The 25,042-nt window shown below is 33.8% G+C and overlaps 3 protein-coding genes across 3 annotated transcripts in view; 2 read left to right on the plus strand and 1 right to left on the minus strand.

Moving 5' to 3' along the window:
- Positions 1 to 2,131, plus strand: part of LOC123314697 (serum response factor homolog) — a 116,348-nt gene extending 114,217 nt beyond the window's left edge. Inside the window, exon 3 of the mRNA XM_044900001.1 lies at positions 2 to 2,131. Within this exon, the coding sequence (XP_044755936.1) occupies positions 2 to 499 (498 nt within the window). The 3' untranslated portion in view covers positions 500 to 2,131. The remainder of the gene's footprint in view (position 1) is intronic.
- An 18,278-nt stretch (positions 2,132 to 20,409) lies between these two features.
- LOC123316163 (DNA-directed RNA polymerases I, II, and III subunit RPABC2) lies at positions 20,410 to 20,970 on the plus strand. Its single transcript, XM_044902156.1, has one exon. It carries the CDS (start codon positions 20,535 to 20,537, stop codon positions 20,922 to 20,924), a length of 390 nt encoding a protein of 129 aa, XP_044758091.1. The 5' UTR covers positions 20,410 to 20,534; the 3' UTR covers positions 20,925 to 20,970.
- A 179-nt stretch (positions 20,971 to 21,149) lies between these two features.
- On the minus strand, positions 21,150 to 25,006 carry LOC123316160 (exostosin-2). The gene is made up of 8 exons (XM_044902153.1): positions 24,307 to 25,006; positions 23,784 to 23,993; positions 23,293 to 23,671; positions 23,056 to 23,223; positions 22,748 to 22,928; positions 22,383 to 22,580; positions 21,750 to 21,991; positions 21,150 to 21,425 (listed from the first exon to the last, which is right to left on the minus strand). Exons 1-8 carry the CDS (start codon positions 24,828 to 24,830, stop codon positions 21,204 to 21,206), a joined length of 2,124 nt encoding a protein of 707 aa, XP_044758088.1. The 5' UTR covers positions 24,831 to 25,006; the 3' UTR covers positions 21,150 to 21,203.
- Between the last annotated feature and the right edge of the window lie 36 nt (positions 25,007 to 25,042).

The raw sequence follows: 25,042 nt of genomic DNA on the forward strand, positions 1-25,042 counted from the left end.
GGATGAGAATATGTCAGGTGGTGATTCCAGTGGCGATTCCAGTGATGGAGAAAATGGAGATGCGGATAACCCCCTCCAACTTTACATCCCCCCAGAAATATCAATCAAGGCAACCAGCAGTTCCCCAGACTCATCTCACCCACCAGCCAAAACTTCGAGGATGTCGTCTGAGTCATCATCCACCAGCACATCCTACTCTTCTGCAAACAACGTCACATCCACGAGCACCAAACCCACGTCTTCCTCTGCTTCCTCCAATACCAACCCCCCACCTCTTATTTCCCCCTTAGTTTATCAAACCCCACAAGGTATGATGTATGCACAACCTAATGGAAACGGAGTTCTATTCAGCTTAGCTCATGCAGATCCCAGTTCCAATCAACCACAATTTATCACCATACCATTGTCTATGGTAACTGCCAATGGTCAAGGGGAGCTTGACCTATCCAAGAGGAAAACGCGCAATCCTACCAAAGATGATTCTAATGACATAAGTTAGTAGTATATTTTACTCCGTTTTATTCTCAGACGATGCACAATTGCGACAGAATTCGTTGAATTTTGGATGAGCTCCGAACAAAATAACAACAAAAATCCTCAAACTAAGATTTAAATTACATCATTTGTAACTTCGTTTTGAACAACCGATAAAAAAAGTTATGTTAGTGTTGATGATTTCAAATTCAGTAATCAAACTGCTTCATTTGTAAGGAGCTTTCCATTTGGATGAATTCGATACATCTACAGGCTGTGTCTTCCAATTTCGTTTATGCTAGGAAATAGTGAAATAGATTCATACTGCCTGAACCCCCAAGGTTCATGAAGGAATCATATACCGTTTCATTGCAATGTAAAGAGACTTGACTTTCCACTTGTCTATATGTTCGAATTGCAGATATACATAAGGTACCTATTTCATGGACTAATGCTTCACTTCAGATTAGAATCAAGAAATTGGCGAGTATATGTAGGTGAAAAAGGAAAAGGATTCAGTAAAAGTTGAATTATCTTTGGATTGAGTGAATTACTCAGAAAATTAATGAATGTTTATACCTACTTATAATCGTAGAGAATCTTAAACCATCAGTATAATTTACTCGGCATTGGTTTAACAACCTATTCAAATAAATAAACTACATACTTAGTACGTAGTAGTTAACAGAAACAACTTGACATTTTGAAGTTTTTTCTAGCAATGAGTTAAGGGAATATATAACCCTAGTTAAAGAGTTTTTTCCTCTTCAATGGTTAGAGAAACGATGGATTCTGCTAACTTAGAGTTAAGCCAGCAAAATCCAGGTTTTAAAAAAAACTGGAAATGGTAAAAAGGAATAATATTCCTTAAACCTTATATAATTATTAAATTAGCTGTTCGTATCTGTTAGCTTGACATTAAGCTAATTGGCAGTGGGTTCAAACAAGAACTCGAAATAAGCCTATAATGGTTGATAAATATTCTATCAAGACGTTTGGTTCTGGCAGTTATGCTAGCTTTACGTTGAACTAACAGAACCCGATATTTCTGCAACAATTGAAAAGCACTAGAGTCATAAATTAGCGCAGAATTGAGTCCAGAAATAAAATCCAAAATACCAGGATGAAACTGCAATCAAAATGCCCAGTGCAATGACAGTAGGTCATTGAAAAATGGAGTTAACTTATTTTGAAGTGGTAGTTCTATCGAAATACCTTAAATTTCAAAAGAATACGCCGACCAAGTATCGGTGTTATTTGCTGTGCGAGTGAAACATCCTCCCTGCAGTAGAATTCCTGCATTATAGATCTCATTGACAGAAAACTGAGCACGAATCGTCTGAAATAATGTTATTTCAATTTTATGCTGTATTTGAAATATTTCCAGATGAGGAACCGCTGAATTCACATAAAAGAATCTAATAAACTTCGTTGAGATTTTGCCAAAGTTCGAAAAATAACATCAAACTTCTGTTGTAGGCTTAGATAGTCTGTAAATAAACCTAACTTGACTACAATGTTCAATGTTTGGAGAAAATATCGCATGTGTTAACGTTTGCCAACCACTAGTAACGTCCATTTTTAGAACTACCGTGTTTCATCATTGGGCTAAATATACTGAAACGGAAGAGATCATTCAATAAGAGCATACGGAAAATATTCAACAAAAATGTTTCTAGACAACGCCTATCTTGGATGAGCTGATTGAAGATATTATTTTTCAGTCAATTGTGTCTTGAAAAGGTTATGGGTAGAATGGTTTAGTCATTGTATAAGATATACTATGCCATATACTCATAAGTATATGTATAAGTATTTGAAGATTCGCGAAGACTGCTTATCAACAACAGAAATTGAGTTACATATCTCTATTTATCAACTGATTGAAAAACTTAAGTTTCATTCTTTTTCAATGGAGCTTTAAAATTTTGCATTGAAGGATTTCAAATCAGATCTTTATGAACTTTCATCAACTATATTTTCGAGTTTTATTCGTTATTAGGTATATGTACTTAGATTCTGCATATGTCTGAGAATTTAACAGATATGAATATTTCGTATTACAAGTGTATATAAATAATTTTTACCTTGTTTCATCAACGACAATAAGCGAGTTATAAATTCTTATACTTTATAGGTACTTACTAACCATTCTATGAATGGTGTTTGGGTAAAACAATTTTTGACTGCCCTGCAAGTGCTTCACTAGTCATTTAGATTCCTTTATTATGACATATATAATTATAATATTGTATAGTTGAAATTCCTTATAGAAAAATCGATAAATTTGGTCAATTTCAATCTGAAAAATTCTATTCAAACGGATACAAGAGTAAGTGAAGAGTGTGTGATGGTAAATAACCATTAGCTTTGTTTTTATTAGCTAGTCAAATGTGTAGATTTTAATAAATTTTTGTTTAGTGTGTTACATCTAAAATTCTGACTATTTTCCTATCACAAATTTGTTACTCTAAATTAGCGGCAATTCGATGTGATTAATTTAAATGGTTTTTAGTTCATATAAGAATGTACCTAGTTTTTTCCGGTTGTTTTGTTTTCATTCCTTCCGAATCTCTTTATTTTCACTTCATTTTTCATGACGATTTAAGCAAACCATACCTATAAAATCCATATCATGCAATATTGCAAACGAACTATTTGGTTTGTTAATCCTAGGAAATATAGTGTAAAGTGCCTTCTTTGTGCGAAATTCGTTATGTATATCGTTTTGATATTCTCCAATTTTGCAATAAAAAATAAAAATTATTTTCGCGTTTTATTATCCATCCTGCACCCAGAAAGTTGGTGATCCATTCAAACGAAAAGAGGATATGATAGGTGAGTAATTTCATTTCAACTTTTCATATATGTATAATGGTACAAAATGAAAATGTGACTTCAAAATATTCGAGTGAAGATTGAAAATCCACATGCACTCAAATTTGACAAATGAATTAAATCTTCAAGGAATCGCTTCATTGTTCATTCATATTTGATGAGCGTCAAAACAAATTCGTAAGTAAAACTAGCCTGTCACCTGTTACATCAAGCTGAGCTTTGATGACAAATTTAGATGATGGCATTTATCTGCCTGATTTTTCATTTGATGTGCTGCAAACGTACATTTTGATTCCTTTTCTAATCTACTAATCTTGTGTTCTGTTCTTATTTGTTGCTTGTTGTTGTTGCTTTTTATTCAATTCACTGTTTCATTCATTTGAAAATGACAATGATTATTTTGGATTATCAGAACATGTGCACAGGAAATATTCATCTTATACCTAAATCTTTTCAAAAACTGAAAGTTTTTTTTCAATTCAGTATATTTCTTCACAGTGTACTCTGCGTATGTTTTTTGAATTAATTGATACATTTTTACCCCTAACCTAATGTGACCGTATAGCTTTCTTGCATATGGTCTTGGGAATAAGGTCCTTTTCTGTGTGGTGAAATCCAATTTAATCATTCACTGTCGTCTGTTCTCCTTAAATGCCTATACAGGAAATGAATAACTACATTACAACAAAAGCAGCTCCTGGTTTTCGAAAAAAACCATTTCTCTTGTGAATAATGTTCAACGGCATATACGATTTCAGAACCATTATTCGGTTTTTCAGATCCTAGTATGGTTAACAAGGCATTAATATTGCTTACCCACCCAATGCCAATAATAAAGTTCGGTTTAGGGCATACGTTCAAGCAAGCAGTACATGTCATTTCAATTACGCAGAATATAATATGGGCAGATATTGTCTTTCATCCGATGAAAACTGTTCTTGTCCGCAATCTAATCACTTATTCGAATAAACTGCATGTCTTTTATAAAGACATATAGCTCGAAACAATTGATATAGATCGAAGAATGATTAGAGTTTATAATTTAATGAGTCTATATAGAATTGGAAATCGTCATATGAGTAAAACCGCATTAATAAAGGTAGAAATGTGATAATTATTACCTAACTTGGTGTTGGCACCTTTGGACGAGCTTCGAGATCGAGAAACAGTGTAACATATTGGGAAGTTTTTGCCTTGTATGAGATATTTTCAACGAGGGATATCTTTCTCTAATTGTCACACGACTCTATGGGATTCTGCGAATTTTATTGATATGTCTCGATTTCTCTTGAGCGTATTATGGTGGACAAAAACTAGTTGGTTGGTTTTTGCAACGAAGAACATTGAAGGTGCACATTAGATTGCACTGTTGTATTCGTTTCCCACATTAGTTTTCTCACATATAATACTCAAGAAATCAACACCTCAGGTCCAGTAAATATTTTCAATTAAATGATTTCAAACTGTTTATAATGAATAATTATAATTGATTCCTATCTTTCGTGTTCGATGAAATATTTCATTTTATACATCAATTGAAGATTCCTATAGTTCATGACTACCACAGTACAGCTTCATAGCTTGGAAATATGAATTTTCATCTTTGAATAGCCAATTTTCAGATTGGATCAATGCAAACCAAAAGTTGGAAAGATTTTTTCTGATAGTGCTCAATTCTTATGTACAATTGCCTCAATTTATTTATTTTTAATAAATTGAAAGGGAGTAATATTTTGATTTAAGATTAAATGTTTTTTATAACGAGGGAAAATCTGTGTCTTTTGTCACAAACGATATGCACATTCTCTCGCATTTTGAATTCAGTTTTTCAACAACAGAACATCATTTATTTTAAAAGGAAATAGTTCGCCGGTGCCAGCTCAATCTATTTCCAAACATAAGTAAATATAACAGAAACTATGTTCTTCTATTTCGGTCAGAGTAAAAATAGCTCTAATTGCTGCTCTTCCAAGTTATTTATCCTCGTTTTAGACGAATGTGTTCCGTCTTAACGATTTAATACTCCTACGATTCCGACATTGTTGATGAGATCTGTAGAAAGAAAATCTTTCAAGAAAGAAGAAACCGAATGTTGAAGTTAATCTTCTTCAACGACAAAGTTGTCATCCTAAGGTCCTTAAATTCTCTTTGAAGTAGCTGTTAGATAAGATGTTTCAATGGGTGAGTAAAGGAAATAGGAGCTGCTACCTACATCTCTTAAGATATTTTATAGTATATTCATTGAGTAAGATATTCACTTCTATTTATTCTCATTTTCTTTGAGTCAAAACTTATACTCTCTTGATTTGTATAATAGAAAAAAAACTTTATTCGTCTTTTATTATTATTGAGTTTTATTTCAATTTCTAGGAATTTTCATTTTCTCTCCCCTTATTATTTGTTACTCCATTTTATTTGATTTATTTTCACGGACGGGAAATGACATTGTCTGCGTGGAATTGACGTAAAAATTCATTGATCTTCTAATAACGTGCGTTAAAAAAAATCGTCGTCAAGTAGGCTATGGAATTTTGAACGTTGATATTTCGTGTCTAAACGTAATTCTTAGCTCGTGCTATACTATTTTCCAGGTGAACTGTCATTTGAGCATTTTGGATTGTTGTTGAATTAAAATTATCAGCAAATTATAAAGATGGTTTTTACGGATGTGTGAAAGGCTTTCACTATTGAATCCTACTTCAAAATTGGGAAGAAAATTGAAGGAGAATGGAAATATTCTGTTCCGGCGACTTCATAGAAGCCTATGTTGCATATGACTGAAGAAGCTAGAACCTTCTTACAAAAAAAAACATAATACCACCATTAATTCAAGATTCATGTCTCTTACGTATGAAAATAGTGGACGGTTAAAATTTTTACGAAGAATTTTTCTAACCGCCTCAGTTTGGATTCTTGTCATCTTACTCAATGAAAGAAATGCTTTTTGAACGGTGGGTGAAATTTATAGGTAACTTTTTCTGAAAAGTGCCTTTCCGTACAAAATTACGATATATAGGTTAATGTCATCAATGTTTACATTTTGGGAAGATGAAGTAATTCAAGGAAAGACATACATTCAGACACCGAACATCAGCCTTCAAAATTTCATAGCCTAATTGACGACGAATTTTGTTGAACGCACGTTATAATATAGTATTAGGATTTTTTCTATGTTCAGATATCTTTACAAGTGTCCCAATATACATAGAAAAATGGATTAAATATTTGCCTATATTAGGGAAGATTCTTCTTCTTCTTCAAGTGCCATATCCGAGGCGGATGTCGGCAACCATCATAGCTATCTTGACTTTGGAGACAGCGGCTCTAAAGAGATGTTTTGAGCTGCATCCAAACCACTCTCTCAGATTTCTCAGCCATGAGATTCGTCTTCTTCCTACGCCTCTTTTGCCTTCTATTTTCCCCTGCATTATTAATCGTAAGATATTGTACTTCTCGCCTCGCATTATGTGTCCCAAATATTGTAACTTTCTAGGGAAGATTGAGCAGCTTTATTGGTACAATTTCATTTAGTCTTTCTTCATTTCAGTCGAATACAAAACGTAATGATTTGTCCCACTTACAAGTTATTAGGCTAGGATAGACCAGAATTTTCACAAATTTGATTAATTTTCTGTTTTCATTACATAATAATTTCATGGCAATATTATTGTCTTGTGATTTTTTGAGAATAGGTAGAAACAAAAAACTATATTCGCCTACAATACTGCTGGTTTGATCATTAATTCAGTCAATGATAAGATTAATTGTAACCAATATTTCAGAGACCTGTACAAAGCAATTCCCAACAAAGCGTCGAGCAGATCATAAAGTCACATAATAACCCCTATTGGACATAATATTATACTAAACAATTTGACATAAAAACTGGGACATAAAATTTAATCAGCTGCTGATTTACAAAGCGATCAACAGTTACTATTAAGTACGCGGAAAATAGCAGTGAAATCGTTAAAGTTAATGTTACTTCTTGGTCGATATCAATGTCACACAGGTGTTATTCGATTGTTTATGGGGATGTCATTGAAATCGTTTCTAAATCGACCGAATAATAGTTCCTATTAAAGCCAATAAATACAAGGCGAGGAGGCAACAAGTTATTTTCTGCGTTTTTCTTGCATACCAAGCCTAGATAATCTGAGCTAGAGAAGAGTTCCATTGTCGAGAGATCTGAGGAAAGGTCTAGGAGTTTACCTCGATCTATTTAGACTCATAGCAGAAGAATGAGGAAAATGCGTTAGAAGGAAAATAAGTGGCTAACCCTTAATTTCTCCAAGGGATTTATGATAATCGCCGAAATACCAAAATCAAATCAGTAATGAACATTTTGGGAAAAAAACTGAATAAATTACTTTCCATAATATGCAGGATGTAAATGCATTGTTTAGAGAGAAATTAACTAGTGATTTTTTGTTGAATTGTCAAAAAATGGTATGGGTATTTCAGATGATGGGAGTGAGAGAGCAATCAAAAAAAATTTTGTTGTATTATACAGGATGTTGCGATATAATAATTTCAAGGGTATATCCCATGGCAAAAACTTCATATAAATAAAGATTGGCATACGCTTATTTACTGAGCTATTAGAGGGTGTTGAATGTTTAATTTTTTTAGTTTTTTCTTTATATCTCCTGCACATTTTTGACATACTCGGCTCAAATTCGCAACATGAATTGCTCATTGATTGATTGAAGATTTTCCATAATCGGACATGGTGAGAAATAATGAAAATCTACATGGTGTTATTTTCCCCTCTTATCTCCCTGGATCTTTTTGACATGATCTTCTTCTAATATTCCAAAATAAAAAAGAATTTCTCGTTTCATTTGAAAACATTTTGAACCCCTTATGATTTTTTCGTTTTCCTAACCAATTTCAAGAAAATCTCTGCTGGACAAAATGCTATCAACAAAATAAGAAAAAGGTACCGTAGATTCGGGTGACTTGGGACGATTGTTGAATTCAACTTGTCATATTTTCAAAACAGTGATCTATTTTTATCTGAAAAAGAGGTTCGAATATGCTTAATGACTCAGACTATTGATTAGGATATATACCATGCTTCAGAATTCGGATATACATTTTGAAAAAAATGAAATATACTTTTCCCAAGTCACCCACCGATTTGAGAGGCTTGGGACACTAGTTGAAATCTATTGATTTCTCAACTCTCAAATGAAATAGGTAATTTGGGACGGTGTATAGTTTTGAAAAATTAGAATTTGTGATTATATAGTTGAAATTCGGTAAGGAAATTAAATGATAAACCCCTATTACAGCGGAAGTAAATATATTGCATCTCAAATGTAAAAAAACCAAACAAAACAAGGGAACTTTGATTTCTTTCATTCTTTGGTGATTTTTTTGTGGAAATAACGTAAATAAACAACCTTGTTTCTTGACATATCCAATATCCCACGTATCCAGAAAAAAAATTACACATGCACAAATTGAAACACATGTACAGGACACTAGAAAGTATAAGGGCTATAAAAAAACGCGCTTTTACTCTCCTGAATTCGTTAATTTTTCCTGTCATTTCAAACGCTCTGTTCACGGCAAACTCAACAGGAATTAAGTGTTAAACTAACCGAAAAGAGGTTACACAATCTTATAAGTTTGTCCCTTCACTCATAAATGGTAAAAAACAAAGAAATCTGCAAGGGGGTAATTGTCCCAAGTTACAGGACTGTCCCAAGTCAACCGAATCTACCGGTACGTTACTAATTTATTTTGTTTCTAATAACTTCCATTTTTAATTCAATAAACGTATTTTAACTTTGATTTCTTCTGAAAATCTGCTGGAAATGCCCTCCTCCTTCTGCGATGCAACCATCTATTCAATTTTTTTTTCAACAATTTGTAGCTCCGTAACTAAGCGTCTGTGAATCTATATTTATATAGATATTCTATATTTTTGCATAAAAAATTACTGAGAGAATACCTCTAAAATTATTTTATTGAATTTCAACAACACCCTTCATCATCGAAATAGCAAATCTATCGATTCAATAATATGCTAAAAACAAAATAGGAAACCATTAGACAATTCACCAAAAAGATTCACCCAATCTTGTTAATAAAAGCGGATCTTAAACGATTCTTGATGTACCAAATAAGCAAATCAACTGACAAAACATTCAAAATCTTTTCCCACTTAGATCTAAGTACTGTACAAAAACGCCTGAAAAAAAAAGTTGGATCTAATTAATAACTGATCAAGTACCTACAAATTGAATGATACTTAATTCTCATAAAACACCGAAGTATCAAAGCTACCAATTCAATTTAGTGTTCAAAGAGGCAACCAGTTATAGATACGCCAAAAAAGAAGATACATGGATATATCCTTCGGGAAGAATAATACTCAGAAGGGTCTACCGATTCTTTGATCTACCTTATAAGAAACCTAGTGGTTCGCTATTCAAAAACTGTTTGCATTCACTTCCTGGTTCCTTCAATTCATGAGCTAATAATAACCGAAAATTTCGAATCGTATGGAGTTCAAAAATAATTATCCATTCAAAACGATATATCAAGTCATAAATACAATATATGAATACATATTTCCGAAGTGTTTCTCATATTCATTTTCGTTATTTCCTTTGTGCGAAATGACCAGAATTTAAAGCTGATCGAAAACGGAAGTTGATATGTTTATGTACGTCACATTCCCGGTATAATAATTGTGTCATGATGGAAATCTTCAGTCAGGGTGCGTCTTGATGATTAGCTCCTCGAGCGTGTCCCTTTGAATGTCAAATAACCTTAAATAGTTCTTAATATTCAGCTCTTATTACCATTTAGATGTGATTCATTATTTGTTGTTTGCGATAACTTTTCCGAAGCTATTTTAATTGACGCAGTCGCACAATAATGAAACTCCTAAAACTAATTGTTGGACGTGATTTTCATTGAGGCCACAGCGACAATAAAATTCTTTAATTGTGAGCAATCAGGTGATCTCCATTCATGAGGTGGCTTCGTCTTGCACATCGCGGTCCTCTTGGAATCTCTTCTTCGGCTTGTGGGGAATTCGGACTATTTTGTATGGTTGGTGTGACTCCGTTTTTTTGGGAACGATTCGGCTAATAGGCACTTCGCCATCTGGTGGTGGTAGTTGATCGTGAAATTTCACAATACACTCTTTTTTCGAACCCATTCAAATATGTGGGTACAATTTGTGCCTTCAAATAAACTGGAAACGTATGTGTAGATACAATACGCTACACTACAGGGACAAAACCCTGATGTATACGAGGATGCATTGAAAAATTCGTAGCCTACTATAGAACCAAACAAAGTTTCAATGTCAAAATATTTTATTACTCGACATATTCTCCTCTTAATTAGATACATTTATTACACCTTTCAAAAAAATGTTCTTCTTGATCTGCAAACCAGACCTCCACAGCTTTTATTACCTCCTCGTTGGAAGGAAATTTACGACCTTTTAAACTTTTTTTCAGTTGAGGAAAGAGATGATAGTCGGATGGAGCCAAATCTGGTGTTCTAGTAATTCAAACCCTAAATCACGAATTTTTTGCATGGCAACATGAGATTCGTGTGCAGCTTTTGGCTTTGTCCTGCAAAAACAAAACACCTTTGGATAGCTTTCCGCGTCTTTTCTCTTTAATTTTTTCCCGTAGAGTGGTCAGTAATGTCGACTAGTAATCTCCGGTTGTCGTTCTACCCTTATCCAAAAAATCAATCATGATTACTCAATGGCAATCCCAAAAAACTGAAGCAACTACTTATCCAGCAGATTTTTGGAGAGGAAACTTCTTAGGTGTTGGAGAACCAGAGTGTCGCCATTCCATCGATTGTTTCTTTGTTTCTGGTTCGTAGAAATGTACCCAAGTCTCATCCATAGTAACAATTCGGTTTAAGAAGTCTATATCGTTTTCAAATCGAGCACAGACCGAACACGATGCTTCTACCCTCGCACGCTTTTGGTCAACATTCAAACATTTGGGGATCCATCTTGCAGCAATTTTTCTCATGTCCAAATTGACGTTAACTTTATGATGAATGCGTTCGTATAAAATATTTCAGTGCTTCAGATATCCGTTTTAGCCCAATTCGACGGTCTGATAAAATCATGTCATGAACTGCATCGATATTTTCGGGGACTGACACAGAAACTGGCCTTCCCGATCGGTCATCATCTTCAATGGAAAATTTACCTCTTTTGAAGCTTGCAGTCCAATTTTTCACGGTCACATACGAAGGACATTGTTCACCAAGGGTATTAAGCATATCTTCGTAAATCTGCCTACCTCTTAACCCTTTTAAATACCTACAGGTACTTGATGATGGCTCGATACTCCAATTTTTCGATTTTCACAATTTCGGTGGACAGCTTCTTTCTTTTAATTTATTGCGTTACTTTGGTCTACTTTTTTTACCTCAATCTTCAAACTGGCACTTTTAATGAGTTATTGTTCGTTGCCATGGTAACGCAATATTTTTTTCATGCATGGAACTGGTCTAGGCTATCAATTCAATACATCCTCGTTTATCACAGCTAGAGTGAACGATCCAACAATTATGTATAATATCCAGACATTATGTAGGTAACTCAGGAAGATTTGGTATGGAAGCGCACTTTTTCAGAAAAAGTTACTAGCATCTTCAATAATTATTTCTTTCAATGTGCGAAAAGCATTTCTTTCTTTGAGTTACAAGTATTCGAACAAAATCTGAGGCGGTTGGAACAATTCCATAATTTTCATACGTCCAAGACAAAAGTCTTGGACGTTAAATTCCTTATATAGGAAGATTTGCATCAGAATGAGTTTCAGGTTTCAGAGTTCTCTACAATAAGTGGTTGCTGGAATTGATCTTAGAGGAAAATGAGGAAATTCATGTTCGGTATTGATGCTAATAATGAGCCGTTCTTGAAAGAAACATTCCTTAAAGTACCTATAGCTAAGGTTTCTGTAGCTGTGTGTACTCTGGCACCATCTTGTTGAAAATAACTATTGGACCATTCGTCAAAATTCAATTCGGCTATAAAAGCAATGATAATTTCTTCTTTATATCGTTCTGCATTTAAAGTTCCATCAAAGAAAATATGTCCCACATTCCCCTCTGGCGATTTTTTTTGAGAATGCAGTAGGTATATAGTGTCTCAATGAAAGAGTTTCCTAGTTTTTGGCTGCTACACATCCTTACATTGTGAGGGTTAATATATTTAGAAAGACGAAACCAGATTCCATCAGAAAAAAGAATGATTCTGGTTATCAATTTATTGGTTGAGACACCATAATCAACATCTTCGATTTTCTGATAACACGTCCAATCTGAATGGAACAAATTGATATCGTCTTTCAAAAGCGTAAGACAACTCCAGCCAGTTGAGATGAAAACCGAACAGAATTTCGTGGAGCTGTCATCACATTTTCAACATTGTTGATTAACTCTGGGGAATCTGGGATCTGGGGACCTCTTCATTGGTCGACGACTTCCTTTTTTTCGTTGAACACTGCCTGTTTCACGAACAACTAGTAGCAGTACTTCGGAAAGATTGACAACGTAGAGTAACGTTGGGATACTGAAGTCGCTGTTTCAATACAAAAACAATCCAGAACGCTAGCTTAACAGATAAATGGTCCAAAAGCTAACGATTACGTTTAGACACAGAATACTGATCTTCAGAATTCCATAGCCTACTTGAAGATGAATTTTTGTGAACTCAAGATAAATAATTGACTTTGACAACGAATTCTCCATCAAGATGTTTCATGGTATCATTGAGTATTAAACTCAATGATATCCAATGGTGCCATCAATACACTTTCGTAGGATGCCATTATTTTAGCTCAAGTGGTAGATGGAATACCCAGTCCCTCACTATGTATATGTGATTCGCAAGAACGAAGAGAAAGAAACAGAATAAACTGAGGATTCCTCAGAGGGTAAAAGCCCCAACGTTTCTGGAATTCCCTGTAGGATCGTACATTATACAAGAAAAGTACAAATGGACGCTAGTAATTCGCAAGCTTATGTGCTTTCTTAAATTCTAATTTATAAACATCACCTAAACACACATGCGAAGTGGTAAATATGTTATTTCTGTTCACCGTTGACTAAGCGAGCATGAATCTAGAATGCCTACGTTTGATATTTTAACAGACAGAGTAGGACTTCATGCTGAAACGAACTTCATGAATAGTGATTAGAAGAATAATTTAAAAAACCTAAATAGTATCAAAATTCAAGTCGATGGACAGGAGAGATGTATAGATTTTCATGAAAATTTTAAACTTGCATTATATTTCTGACGAAAACCTTTCAAAAAGCTGGACTATGGACTATGAAGTATATTCATAATCAATTTTCAACTCATTCAAACTGAATAATCAGTGCATATACGGGGTTATTCTCATCATTATCATAAAATTAATCCTCATATTCTATGAGGATTACTTAGTACGTCAGATTTTCTCTCTGTTGGAAAAAATAGCTGATTAACCCAACAATTTAAGTGACAACTGGCTTTGAGTATTCAACCATTAATACTTAATGCTAGACAAAGACGGTGTTCAGGGATGTCTAAGCTGGTAGCGATAACAAAGGGATTTGAAATAAAAAGTAATGTAAGAGATAGCAAATTTTTGCTATGAGCATTTTCCGGCTATTCGCTGTATTCTAGATTTTAAAGGGGATTGTTATCTACTGACCACGAATCGCACACCTTGCAGGATGAATACTGAAGAGAGTAGGGATGGCATGTTCAACGAGTGAGTACCTATAATGTTAAGCGCAAAATTCATATCTTAGGTGTTTAGTATTCCGTACCAAAATGCTCGAACAGGTCTATTTTTATTTCAAATTTTATAATTGAGTTTGTCATACATCCCCTGCCAGGGGTGAATTGTAGTTGAGTTTTTTTATTGGTAACATTCAAGGGTACACCGTGAATGGCCATTTAACACTGACTTTTTATTCCAAAAACTGAATGTTGCTGATTCTGATTTGGCCACAAATGGGGTTTTCACTAATACTTATTCATTTTATTGTGCTTATTGAATTCCGATTTTACTCTCTTTGTGTATTCTAAGGTCACTCATGAAGTGATTGATGTTTTTGAAATCTGAAATATTTCTTTTTAATAGGGTATTGGGTACCTATTTAGTAGTTATGATGGAAGATGAAATAAAGTATCAATTACATGTTCATTCATTTTTTTTATAATTATGATCTTCGTTTCAGATCGATTATTACCAACTAATACACTACGAAAAAGGCAGATTTTCGATAACACCTCAAAAACATCCAATCATTCTCAAAGTGTATAGTCATTGACCTTAAAATACATAAAAGAAGTAAAAATTCGATTTCAATAAAATTCACCATTTCATTCCTAATAACGAATTTTGTTATCCTATGTGATTTCCGTTGAAAAAGTATGTATAACTGGAATGGGTTGGGTTGTTCAATTTCCACTAGAATTGTATGCTTTGATGAACTGATCTTTGGAGTCCTACAGGAATTCTACAGCAATGCGATTTTTTCTGTACTTATGTGAATTGTGAACATTTTTATTGGGGTAACAAAGTTTCACTCTCTCCCATGTGGGAAATTATAAAAGTAAAAACGCATTAACGAAAGCTCTCTTGTGTCTTTAGCAACCCCCGTTAAAGGTTTGTCAAAATCATCATATTTTTCCTCTTCGATTAACCCCTTTGGCTTTCTCTTGTTAGATCACCATTAAATTTTCATTTCATATCAAAATTAATGATCTGGGTTCGGAACTAAAATGAAGCTCACAAGCGGTATAGTGCATAATTTGTCTGAGGCTGAACAAATCGTTCGGCTTCAAGCTCATTAAGAACCCCTCACGTGGTACTTGTATATCAGTGTGCAATCAACTCCACCACTGCCTAGTCTATCAGTGTACACGCAAAGATAGCGCGAGGAACTATTACAAATATGCATTTATCCATGGTAGTATATCACATCCTACTAGTTTTAGCACTTTCTAGTCCTGGTAGAGGTATTCGCCATCTCCTCAGGCGGCTGTGCAAATTAACGTGAAAGCCGAAGTCAAGACTCCCGCAGATCTGGAATCTTATCTTGTACGCTTTAGCCGCTCGGTCAGTGTCACATGTGCCAATGTCCAATTTTTTTCGGTTGTTCTTTGATATTCTCCACGGAAGTCTTGTTCTCGCCATTCCTTATTCAAGCCCTATGGGTGTTGGATGCTCAAATAGTGGCTATAAATTTCATCTATATTTTCAACTTGGGTAACGTATTAGTAACGAATTAGTTCGGGAAGTTTAAAATGTATATCTACAGATTGTAGAAGCATAATTATAAGAATAAATCACCAGATTATACTGTGTGTATCGTCTATAGGTAGTGTGAAATGCCTCAAGATAGAACGCTCACAGCAATAAACAAACAAAAAAAAGAAATAAAAATATATTGAATTGCATGAATATATGAAAGCTGATCAATATTGAATGAAAAACGAAAAGATTAATTCCCACACCCCTGAGTATTCAACCCCTCGATATGGATAATCCAAAGCTTGAAACTGAGACATAAAGTTAACAGTTTTATTTTTCAGTTCTGCTATTTCAGCTATAAATAATCCACTCAAGAAAGAGAAAAAGCAAAAAATATTATATTCCCTAATTATTGAATTTAGATTAAAAAATTTATTGCAAAACAACTGAATACCTTTATCGGAAGTCACAACGTGGGAAATGAAAATTATTCAACATTAACATCAAATAGCTACCTACTTCACAAGGAATACAGAATTTTTGTCCACTGAAAAGAAATTTAGTGTAGTGAAATTGGTACCTACATTATAACAGTACACAAATCTTTTTTTCTCGCATTTATACAATAGAGGTTTTGGATTATAAATGTGGATTTTTATCAATGATTAATGGAAAAAAAATTGATAAAGAAATTCAGCTATCACTGTATCTTAACATGCGATTGAGTACCACAGGTTTTCAGTTTAGCTCTCAATCAAGCCAGAACGTAAATGTTAAGAATTGTATGTTCACAACTGTTATTATATAGTTTCCATAGCGAAGAGAAATATTTGCAAAATGGTGAAGGTGCCGGTTGACTAGATAAAATATTAATAACTAGCTGTAACCACCTTCAGCGCAGGACAAATTTTTCTTTACAAAAACTTTACCCATGGACCTGAAGGTCCCTCCTGAAGAAAAACCTTTTCCTTCAAATGATGTAGTTCCTCCTGTGAAAGGATAATGCATATCTCAATTCTAACAGTGACGATATAGGTATAAGTACAATTTCGTAAAATTGGAATATATTGATTTGAAATTACTGCTGCAAAGAGCATTTCAAATTAGAATTGAATATTGAAGTTAACTATGAAATTAATTTTCATATTTGTAGATAAAATATAAAATCTCAGTGGAAATACCTAAACAAATACAGCATTGTCCTGAACAAATTTATACGATTCTTACGGGTTACAACTGATATTCTTTTGACATCTTTTAGACATCGATGAAGCTCTATATTCTAACATGGATGTTGCTAGATCTAAAAGAGTTATAGGTACATTGAAAGTTTGGAAAATATTTCAGTGTGGAATCTTAAAATCTTCATTCAGATGAAGTAAGTATGTCACTTCAGATTAATGGTGATTTCTAATGGTGAAAGAGGCATTTCTAAATTCATTTCAGTAGTTTGACAGTTCATTTCATTAGATACAAACAAAAAATTAATTCCTCTTCGGCTTTTCAGAACATTAGTGTATATTCCGAATCTCAGAAAAAGCCATTCCATGCGAAATTTCAAGAAAGTTCATTTTTTCGTTTACTTCAATAGTTATTCTGCTGTTCACGTCAAAGACAGATCCAAAATCATGTAAATCGGTACAGCATGCAGCTGTTCTCGAGAGATAGTTTTATATATTATATAAGATTCAGCTCACTTTATCTCCGAACAAATGGTTTTCCATGGATTACATCATATTTTTTGCTATGGCTACGAAGATAGCTATGGCTACGAAAGTGGCTACAGCTACGAAAGTGACTACAGCTACGAAAGTGGCTACAGTGACGAAAGTGGCTACAGCTACGAAAATGGCTACAGCTACGAAGGTGGCTACGGGTATGATGGTGAGAAGATAGATACGAAAGTGAGTAAGTACGAAGGTGACTTACGAAAGTGACCGAGGCTACGAAGATAGTTATGACTGCTAAGGTAGCTAAGGTTACGACTCTGTTGCTATGTGTGCGAAGATGACTATGACTACGAAAGTGGCTACGGCTGAGAAGGTGGCTATAAAGGTGGCTACAGCTATGAAAATAACGATGGCTATGAAGGTGACAATGAGTAATAAGGCGACTACGGCTAAAAAGATGGCTATGAAAGTGGCTAAAGCTTCCAAGGTTACGACTACGAAAATAGCTACGCCTACAAAATTGGCTAAGGCTACGAAGGTGACTGTTGAAGCATTTATATCAAATATTACTTTGTCAAATTTTAAAAGATTGAATCGAGTTATAGTGATCAGTTTCTATAGTTTTAGAAAATATATGATATATTATCTCGAATTCCGTTAACTCTAATTGCAGATATTCTTCTTTGTGTAGATTTCTGAGCATATTAATCTGAAGAATTGGCAGGCTCGAAAATTCTGAATTATCGAGTCATATACGAATGCGAGTAAGAATAGGCTAATTAGCCTTTTCTAACAAATAATTATTTGATGCTCGTAAATCAAGATCACTCCATAATGAATCAAAGTTTTCATCAAATTCACGTACCCAAAACGTACGCTACCAAGAAATTTTCACAAGGAACAACTTTTACGTGAGGAAACGCTGAATATTTTTTTTAAGCGAACATTTACGCATTCCTCTTCATCTACCCGATTATACGATACATTATATTTTGCGTATAATAGAGGGAGGAGCGTATATTCCCCACAAATTAAACATTAAGAGGTCGATAATGATCAATCTTATGCATCAATTGTCTAGCGATTGGGTGTTTTTGCTGTTGTTTGTCTCCTCAGAGCCGCTTGGAATATTCAAAAGTTGATTATGTATTAATTTGTTGGTATGAGAATTACTATTCAGAAAAGTGAACATCCCTGATTGTGTTTGTAATTTTTCAGATTATACTGATTGTATTTCTATTATTCCGAGAAAAATCAACAATAACTCAGGTCAGGGACAAGAGGTACAGTTATGAATAAACAGTTACCATACTAATTTATACATTGCAATATTTCGAATATGATTCATTATTTTAATGTCCGAGTTCATTATTTTCTGCAATTTTTGTTAACTTATGGATTCGGTTCAATCAGTCAAAAAGAAAAATAAATCATTTCAGCTTCCAATAATGGTAAAAGTGATTATTCATATTGTTAGTTAAATAATGTTGATCGCAGTATTAAATAATTTCGTAATACTAATTTTATATGATAATAGAACATTGACCATCAAGTTCCCAGACATGAAGTCTTCTCTTCTGATTAAATTCTTCGTACGTCTGTGAATCTATGAAAGTTTTTCAAAATTTTGAGAATCTCATTCATCCATGATAAGCACTCCTTGCGAGAAACTGACTCGAATATAATAATCATTTAGGGATATGGCTAGTTTAGGAAACGTCAATCAAAATTTAATGGTCCATTAAAATTTTAATCCTCTATTAAACGGGGTATATACGCCGCTTAATGAAGGATTCAAATTTTAATGGAACTTTTAGTGAAAAAGAAGAAAGTACCTTAGTAACAGCAAGTTCGCTGATTGGCTACTACTTACTACTACTACTTAGTGAGTTATAAACTGAAAATGAGATGGATCATTACGTGATATATCACTTGCCATTAACCAACAACTAAACAACTTTATCTTCATTACGAAGTTAAATCCGAAAGCTCCAAAAGTTCAATAATACCAATGTCTCAACATATTTGATATCATATTTTCTATAAATATAAATAGATACACGTATTAGAACTTCAGCGAGGCATCAGAAGCTGCGTTTAAAAATGTCGGCTTCTTTGGATTCAATGGACGTGCATTCCGATTTAGGAAACTTAATGCCGGAAGCAGGCCATATTGGATCTAGGTAGACCAACCGCCAGCGCAATTGTCCCACATGGCCCGACGATCTTATCTCAAACCATTCCATATTAATTATTAAATTTAGTTATATCTCAATCACCAGATCGGCTTATCGCAACCGTAGATGTATGAGACAAATAATAATTGGCAGTTGTTAAGAATTCCTGTCTTGATTTATGGCAATACATTCCAGAGAAGATATCCCGATAGTAGATCTACATGATAGTTTTTCAGTCACTGTTATTGCTATTTTATGCAACAGTCAATCATCAAATTATTCGGTGGATGGACTTATATTATTACCTTCGAAAGTGAAACAATAATAAATATTTCAATTATGAGCACATATTATCATTGCAACAATCATCACCAACAAAAGTTGTTGCTGATATTTGATATTACTGCTATGCCTCAGATTCAAGTGGAGACAATTTAATATTGTAATATGTAATACGTTCCTGAGACCATTACATTTGCACATAAGAATGAAATTAATTATTGATCTGGGACAAAAATATTTCCCTATGGAAACATCAGGAAACATATTTTGATTGTTTTTATAATATGATTTGATCATGGGGTAGATTCAAATTTCCTCTAATCTCACTTCTTTACCAAAATATTTTTGCTTGTTCTCATCAAAACACAGTTGTTATATTGCATTTTATTCCTTCATATCATTTAAATGAAAATAAAAGATGAGGATTTATATTTCTCACTACTAACACTAAATAGTTCACAAAGTCGCCACGCTAGCGCTGCAAACAGAGATATCCAGAGACATCCCTTTCTCTATGGAGATATCTCTGGCTGCAACATTGAACTCTATGGTTCCCATAGAGTTCAATGGGCTGCAATAAATATTATGGCCCTCCACCCTAAAAGGAAAAAAAGATCAAAATCTATGCTTCTGTTATTTGTTTGAGGTTACAAATTTTTATAGGTTAAGTTGAGCGTTGGTTGCATAGACATAATAATTTTTATTAAGTCTATGGTTGGTTGTCAAGAGAAACAAGCAACAAGAAGCGGTTCATTCCTTGGAGTGTTTGTAGCTGAATTTATTTTCATTCACAGTTTTTGAATAGTGTATTGATTTAGTGTCCTCTATCAAATTAAAACATGGCAGACGAAGAATTTGATGATAACGATGTAGCAGACGATTTCGAAGATGAGGTTGAAGATGATGAGGAAATGGAACAAGCCGAAGAAGAAGGCGACAACGTTGAAGTACTGGCTCCAGGTCAAGCTGGAGGAGCAGTTCCGAAAGAAAAACGAATCACGTCTAAATACATGACAAAGTATGAAAGAGCCAGAGTTCTAGGTACAAGAGCACTCCAGATATCGATGTGTGCTCCAGTCATGGTTGAATTAGATGGCGAAACCGATCCACTACAAATTGCAATGAAAGAATTGAAAGAACGAAAAATTCCTATCATCATAAGGAGGTACCTACCAGATAATTCGTATGAAGATTGGGCAATCGATGAGCTGATTATAGTAGATCATTGAAACAATATATGTATATATAGGTTAAGTAATAAATGTTATTCTTTTACATGCTTAATTTCATTTAATTCAACTTACCTGTACATTTCCCGTGATGTTCCCGCTACTTTCGAGGACTTTTCACTATTTCGAAATATTGGTATGCAAGGAATTTCAAATAAGGGATGCCAAATATTGGAGTTAAAATTCATCGGGGAAATTTAATGTAGTGGTAAAAAAAACATAAAAATTATGGAATATATTTAATGTTATATTTACAGGAATGGGTTTAACGATTTATATTTATAAACTACCAATATCATTAAATCTTTTGAGTTTCTCTGGGAATGGATCTTTGAAAAGTACTGGATCTGCTCGAAATTCAACTGATTGTAAAGGCATTCTGCCAAATATTTTGGCAAATCTGTCAACACATTGAGACCTCTCAACCATATGTCCAATGTCAGCGGACAGCATCTCATTATTGGTACATTCTGGACATTTGAATTTTTTCCTAGGTGTAACCTGAAAAATTACAATTTGAATATTTTAAAAAGAAGCTTTGGCCAAATCTCAACTCTCTCAATCTGCTTTTGGGGACAAGTGAACTATATAACTAATAGGGTACTTGAATTGTCAAAATTATGATTGCCTGCGGTTACTGTAGGGCAGGCAAACACACACCAGTTCAAAGGAAGGCTTTGCCTGCCCTACGGTAGCCAATTTTGACAACTCGTTAGGGTGCCCTAATCCGAATCTGCAGGTTTTTGATACACTTTTAAGTATTGGGTTGTTCTTTGACATGAATAGAAGACAAATACATAAACGAAATATTAACACAATATTCACCTTAATTGGAGGTTGGTTAGTGACATTAGCTACCAAGAAATTCATTGCAATATCCTCGCAATTCATATTTTCATCTACCCAATCTCTTATTTCAGATGTAAGTTTTTTTGTATACATGTAGCTCCAGTACTTATGTAGAAAAGCTGCCCCAGTTAGAACCATTGATATTTCATTTGTCCATTCAGATTCATATTTCCAGGTTCCAGTTACATTATTCCAAATATGTGTGCGTGAAGGAAAACCTTTGATGAAGTTAAAACAATTACGCACCCTTTTAGACAAACGTACATTCATAAAATCCATCGTCAAGTAGGCTATGGAATTTTGAAGGTTGATGTTTTATTCTTACACTTAGTTTCTACTATCTAGTAAATTTGATGAAACAATCAAGCTAGAATTACCCATCCTTATAAAAATCATATCAAAACTTATGCCACAAGCTAACGTCATTGAAATAATAACATTTTTTCACTCTGAGAATAATGTGGTGGTACAAGCTAAGCTCTATGTTTAGACACAGAGTATGAACCTTCAAAACTCCATAGCCTACTTGACTAGGAACTTTTTCGAAAACACAGTATAAGCAATTCACTAAACTGGCCTAGACAAACAAATTCCATATCAAGGACTCACCGACAATTCTATCGGGGAACTCCCTCCAAACCTCATATCCAAATTCCAACTCATCTGCTGTCAACATGACAATATCATCATCAATATGTAAAATTGCTTCTGTTTCTATTTCTCTATAAGGTATAAACCTATTTGATAATTTATTGGCACGTGTTCTTATGACTTTGACTGGTTTCTGTACCTTGGGAAACTCTGAAACTAATTGAAAAAAAAACTTGTGAAACAAAATATAATTTTACGGCTTTTTCTACTGTCACTGTCCTTAAAAATATGCAATACCAAGGTTAAGATAACAATACCTAATTCAACTACCAATGTTTCATTCAATTAATGCTTACAGTAAATTGAAAAACACTTATACTCACAAGGTGGTGGATATTTTTTCTGATTATTCCACACTACAAGTATTTTCATGAGACTAGGAACTTTTGATAATCTTCTGATGAGAGTGAATAAGCTCTCTACCCTATCATACGTTAAAATAACAGCAGTAAAACCGTGTGACTTGGGAGCAGTATGAGGCATGAAAAGAGGGTTCTTGTTCCTCTGAAAATTAATTCATCAAAAATTACAACTGTAAAATATCTATGAACTATAATTCAGAAAATATTATCATGAATAATTGAAAAAGTGGTTCAGCAAAGGGACACAGAAGACATTCAAATTATTTCACCTTAGAGTGAGGGATATTCCAGTCATCATACATCTTGCACCAGTGGGGATATACTCTATCCTGAAGGATATCAAGAGTTGTGAGTGTAATTTTCTCCATACTTGAAAAATATGCTTTATACAAAAATTTTATATTTTGACGCATTTCAATGATGCGTTTTTCTGATATCTGGAAAAAAATAGACATAATAACAATTATTCATACTGATTGGAAAACTCTGGATTTGTATTTACAAACCTTATTTAAAACCTTAACAAGAGTATTTAAGTAATCTTCCATAATGAAAACAGCAGCGCGTTTCCAATCTATCACAGAATTAAATGGCATGACAACACTATTCATTACAACAACGGGTATACAATTAGCAGCCATAGCTTCTAACAGCGTGAATTGGGCCATTCTTTCTCCTCGAAATACAAGGCAGAAGGTACTATGCTTTAAAATTTCTGGATATGAATATAGTTTTCCAGAGTTAATCTCACATCGACTAGTATAATTGTGATTATGGCAGGCGTCTAACATTAAAAATAAAGTTTCCTGCTGATATGCCAGCTTCTGAAGTTCATCTAAATAATATGGATCAATACCCAGCTGGGAAGAAGTGATGTACCAATTCCTAAAAACAAGAAAATTATGTGAAGGATATACACTTATAAAATATTATTATGAAAACTATTATTGATACCTTTTTATTGTAAATAAGTCTATAAAAATTAATGAGAAAATACCTTTTCCTTGAAATATTATTTATTTCTGCCAGTTTTGCCAGAGGACTGTAAAGGGGCAGAGAAATATCAAAATTTGTACGGAATGAATATGTATCAAAACCTGCTCCTGCTACTATGGCATTTCCTATATCTAAATCAATCACAGTAGACATATCAGGTGGACTACCAGGTAACATATTAAAGATTATGTGATTCTCCCCATTATTCCAACTGAAACAATCGATAGTACAATACTTAATTATCAAAATAGGTAATTTTTCTGTTTTGTCATAAAAATCAACTCGGTAACCAAAATATTGATTTTGAACATTGTGATAAAATTTTCAGAGTGTCATTAAGAGAAAATAATCACTCATGCAATAATGAATTCTGCAAAGTACATATTGTTTCAGAGTGCCCATTGTATACATTCAAATATCATTGAATATCTTCTTATTCAATAATATGTAAAAAAAGATGATATCTACTGTTAAGTGATGCTACAAAAGTAAAGGCTTCATTATAGCCTTATTCAGATACTTACTATGGTAATGTATGAAGTGCAGTAGAGGTGACATTAATATTTATTCTCTCCTGATTGAGAGTATCTATTGTAGTTAAAAAAATACAGGCTTCATGTGGATTTACTGTATAATAATTGGAATCCACAACTGTTTTAATCAACTCGAAATATTCTTTCGAAATGGAGGAAACCGCGGGCACTCCATCTTGACTAAAATACTTTTTAAATGGATACACATAGACAGTGATTCTATCATGACCTGTATGGCCACATTTATATATATTGAAACAATCCCAATGAGTACAGTTCGTATTCCTTTTCTTTGTATTAATTGTCGAAGGTAATTCAACCCTCGGTGCATTACGGAAATTTAAATCTATTTTGGTAAAATGAGTTTTCTCATCTTTTGACAGTCCAGTATAATAAATTGAGAATGCAGAAAATGTTGATATGACAAGAATTATAAACAATGTAATGAAAAAAGTCTTATATACAGCAAGATTTATATTATAGGAGGCTCTAAATAATAAGAAAGAAAGCTTCATTGCTGGCTGTTATTCAAAGCCCCACACAACGTCCATGGCACTGATTTACCGGAAACTTGTTCAGTTATTGATATTCACATTATTAATTTTCCTTTTTTTCTGAAAGCCAACAGATAAATTACATTTTCAACACTTTCAACCTAACCTAACCTGTGGTTTGTTTACTTCCTGTCAGTACTGTCCTGACAGTACCTGTCAGTGTCTCTACTCTA

The sequence above is a fragment of the Coccinella septempunctata genome, chromosome 6 (genome assembly GCF_907165205.1).
Source record: "Coccinella septempunctata chromosome 6, icCocSept1.1, whole genome shotgun sequence".
Classification (NCBI taxonomy): domain Eukaryota; kingdom Metazoa; phylum Arthropoda; class Insecta; order Coleoptera; family Coccinellidae; genus Coccinella; species Coccinella septempunctata.

What these genes read in the sequence shown, in the direction of transcription:
- LOC123316160 (XM_044902153.1), bottom strand. Translation starts at nt 24,830, where the DNA reads ATGAAGCTTTCTTTCTTATTATTTAGAGCCTCCTATAATATAAATCTT. An exon ending in GCACTTCATACATTACCATA is followed by an intron (nt 23,994 to 24,306) that starts GTAAGTATCTGA and finishes CGATTGTTTCAG; the next exon opens with TTGGAATAATGGGGAGAATC. An exon ending in GTTCCCCGATAGAATTGTCG is followed by an intron (nt 21,992 to 22,382) that starts GTGAGTCCTTGA and finishes ACTTCATCAAAG; the next exon opens with GTTTTCCTTCACGCACACAT.
- LOC123316163 (XM_044902156.1), top strand. Translation starts at nt 20,535, where the DNA reads ATGGCAGACGAAGAATTTGATGATAACGATGTAGCAGACGATTTCGAA.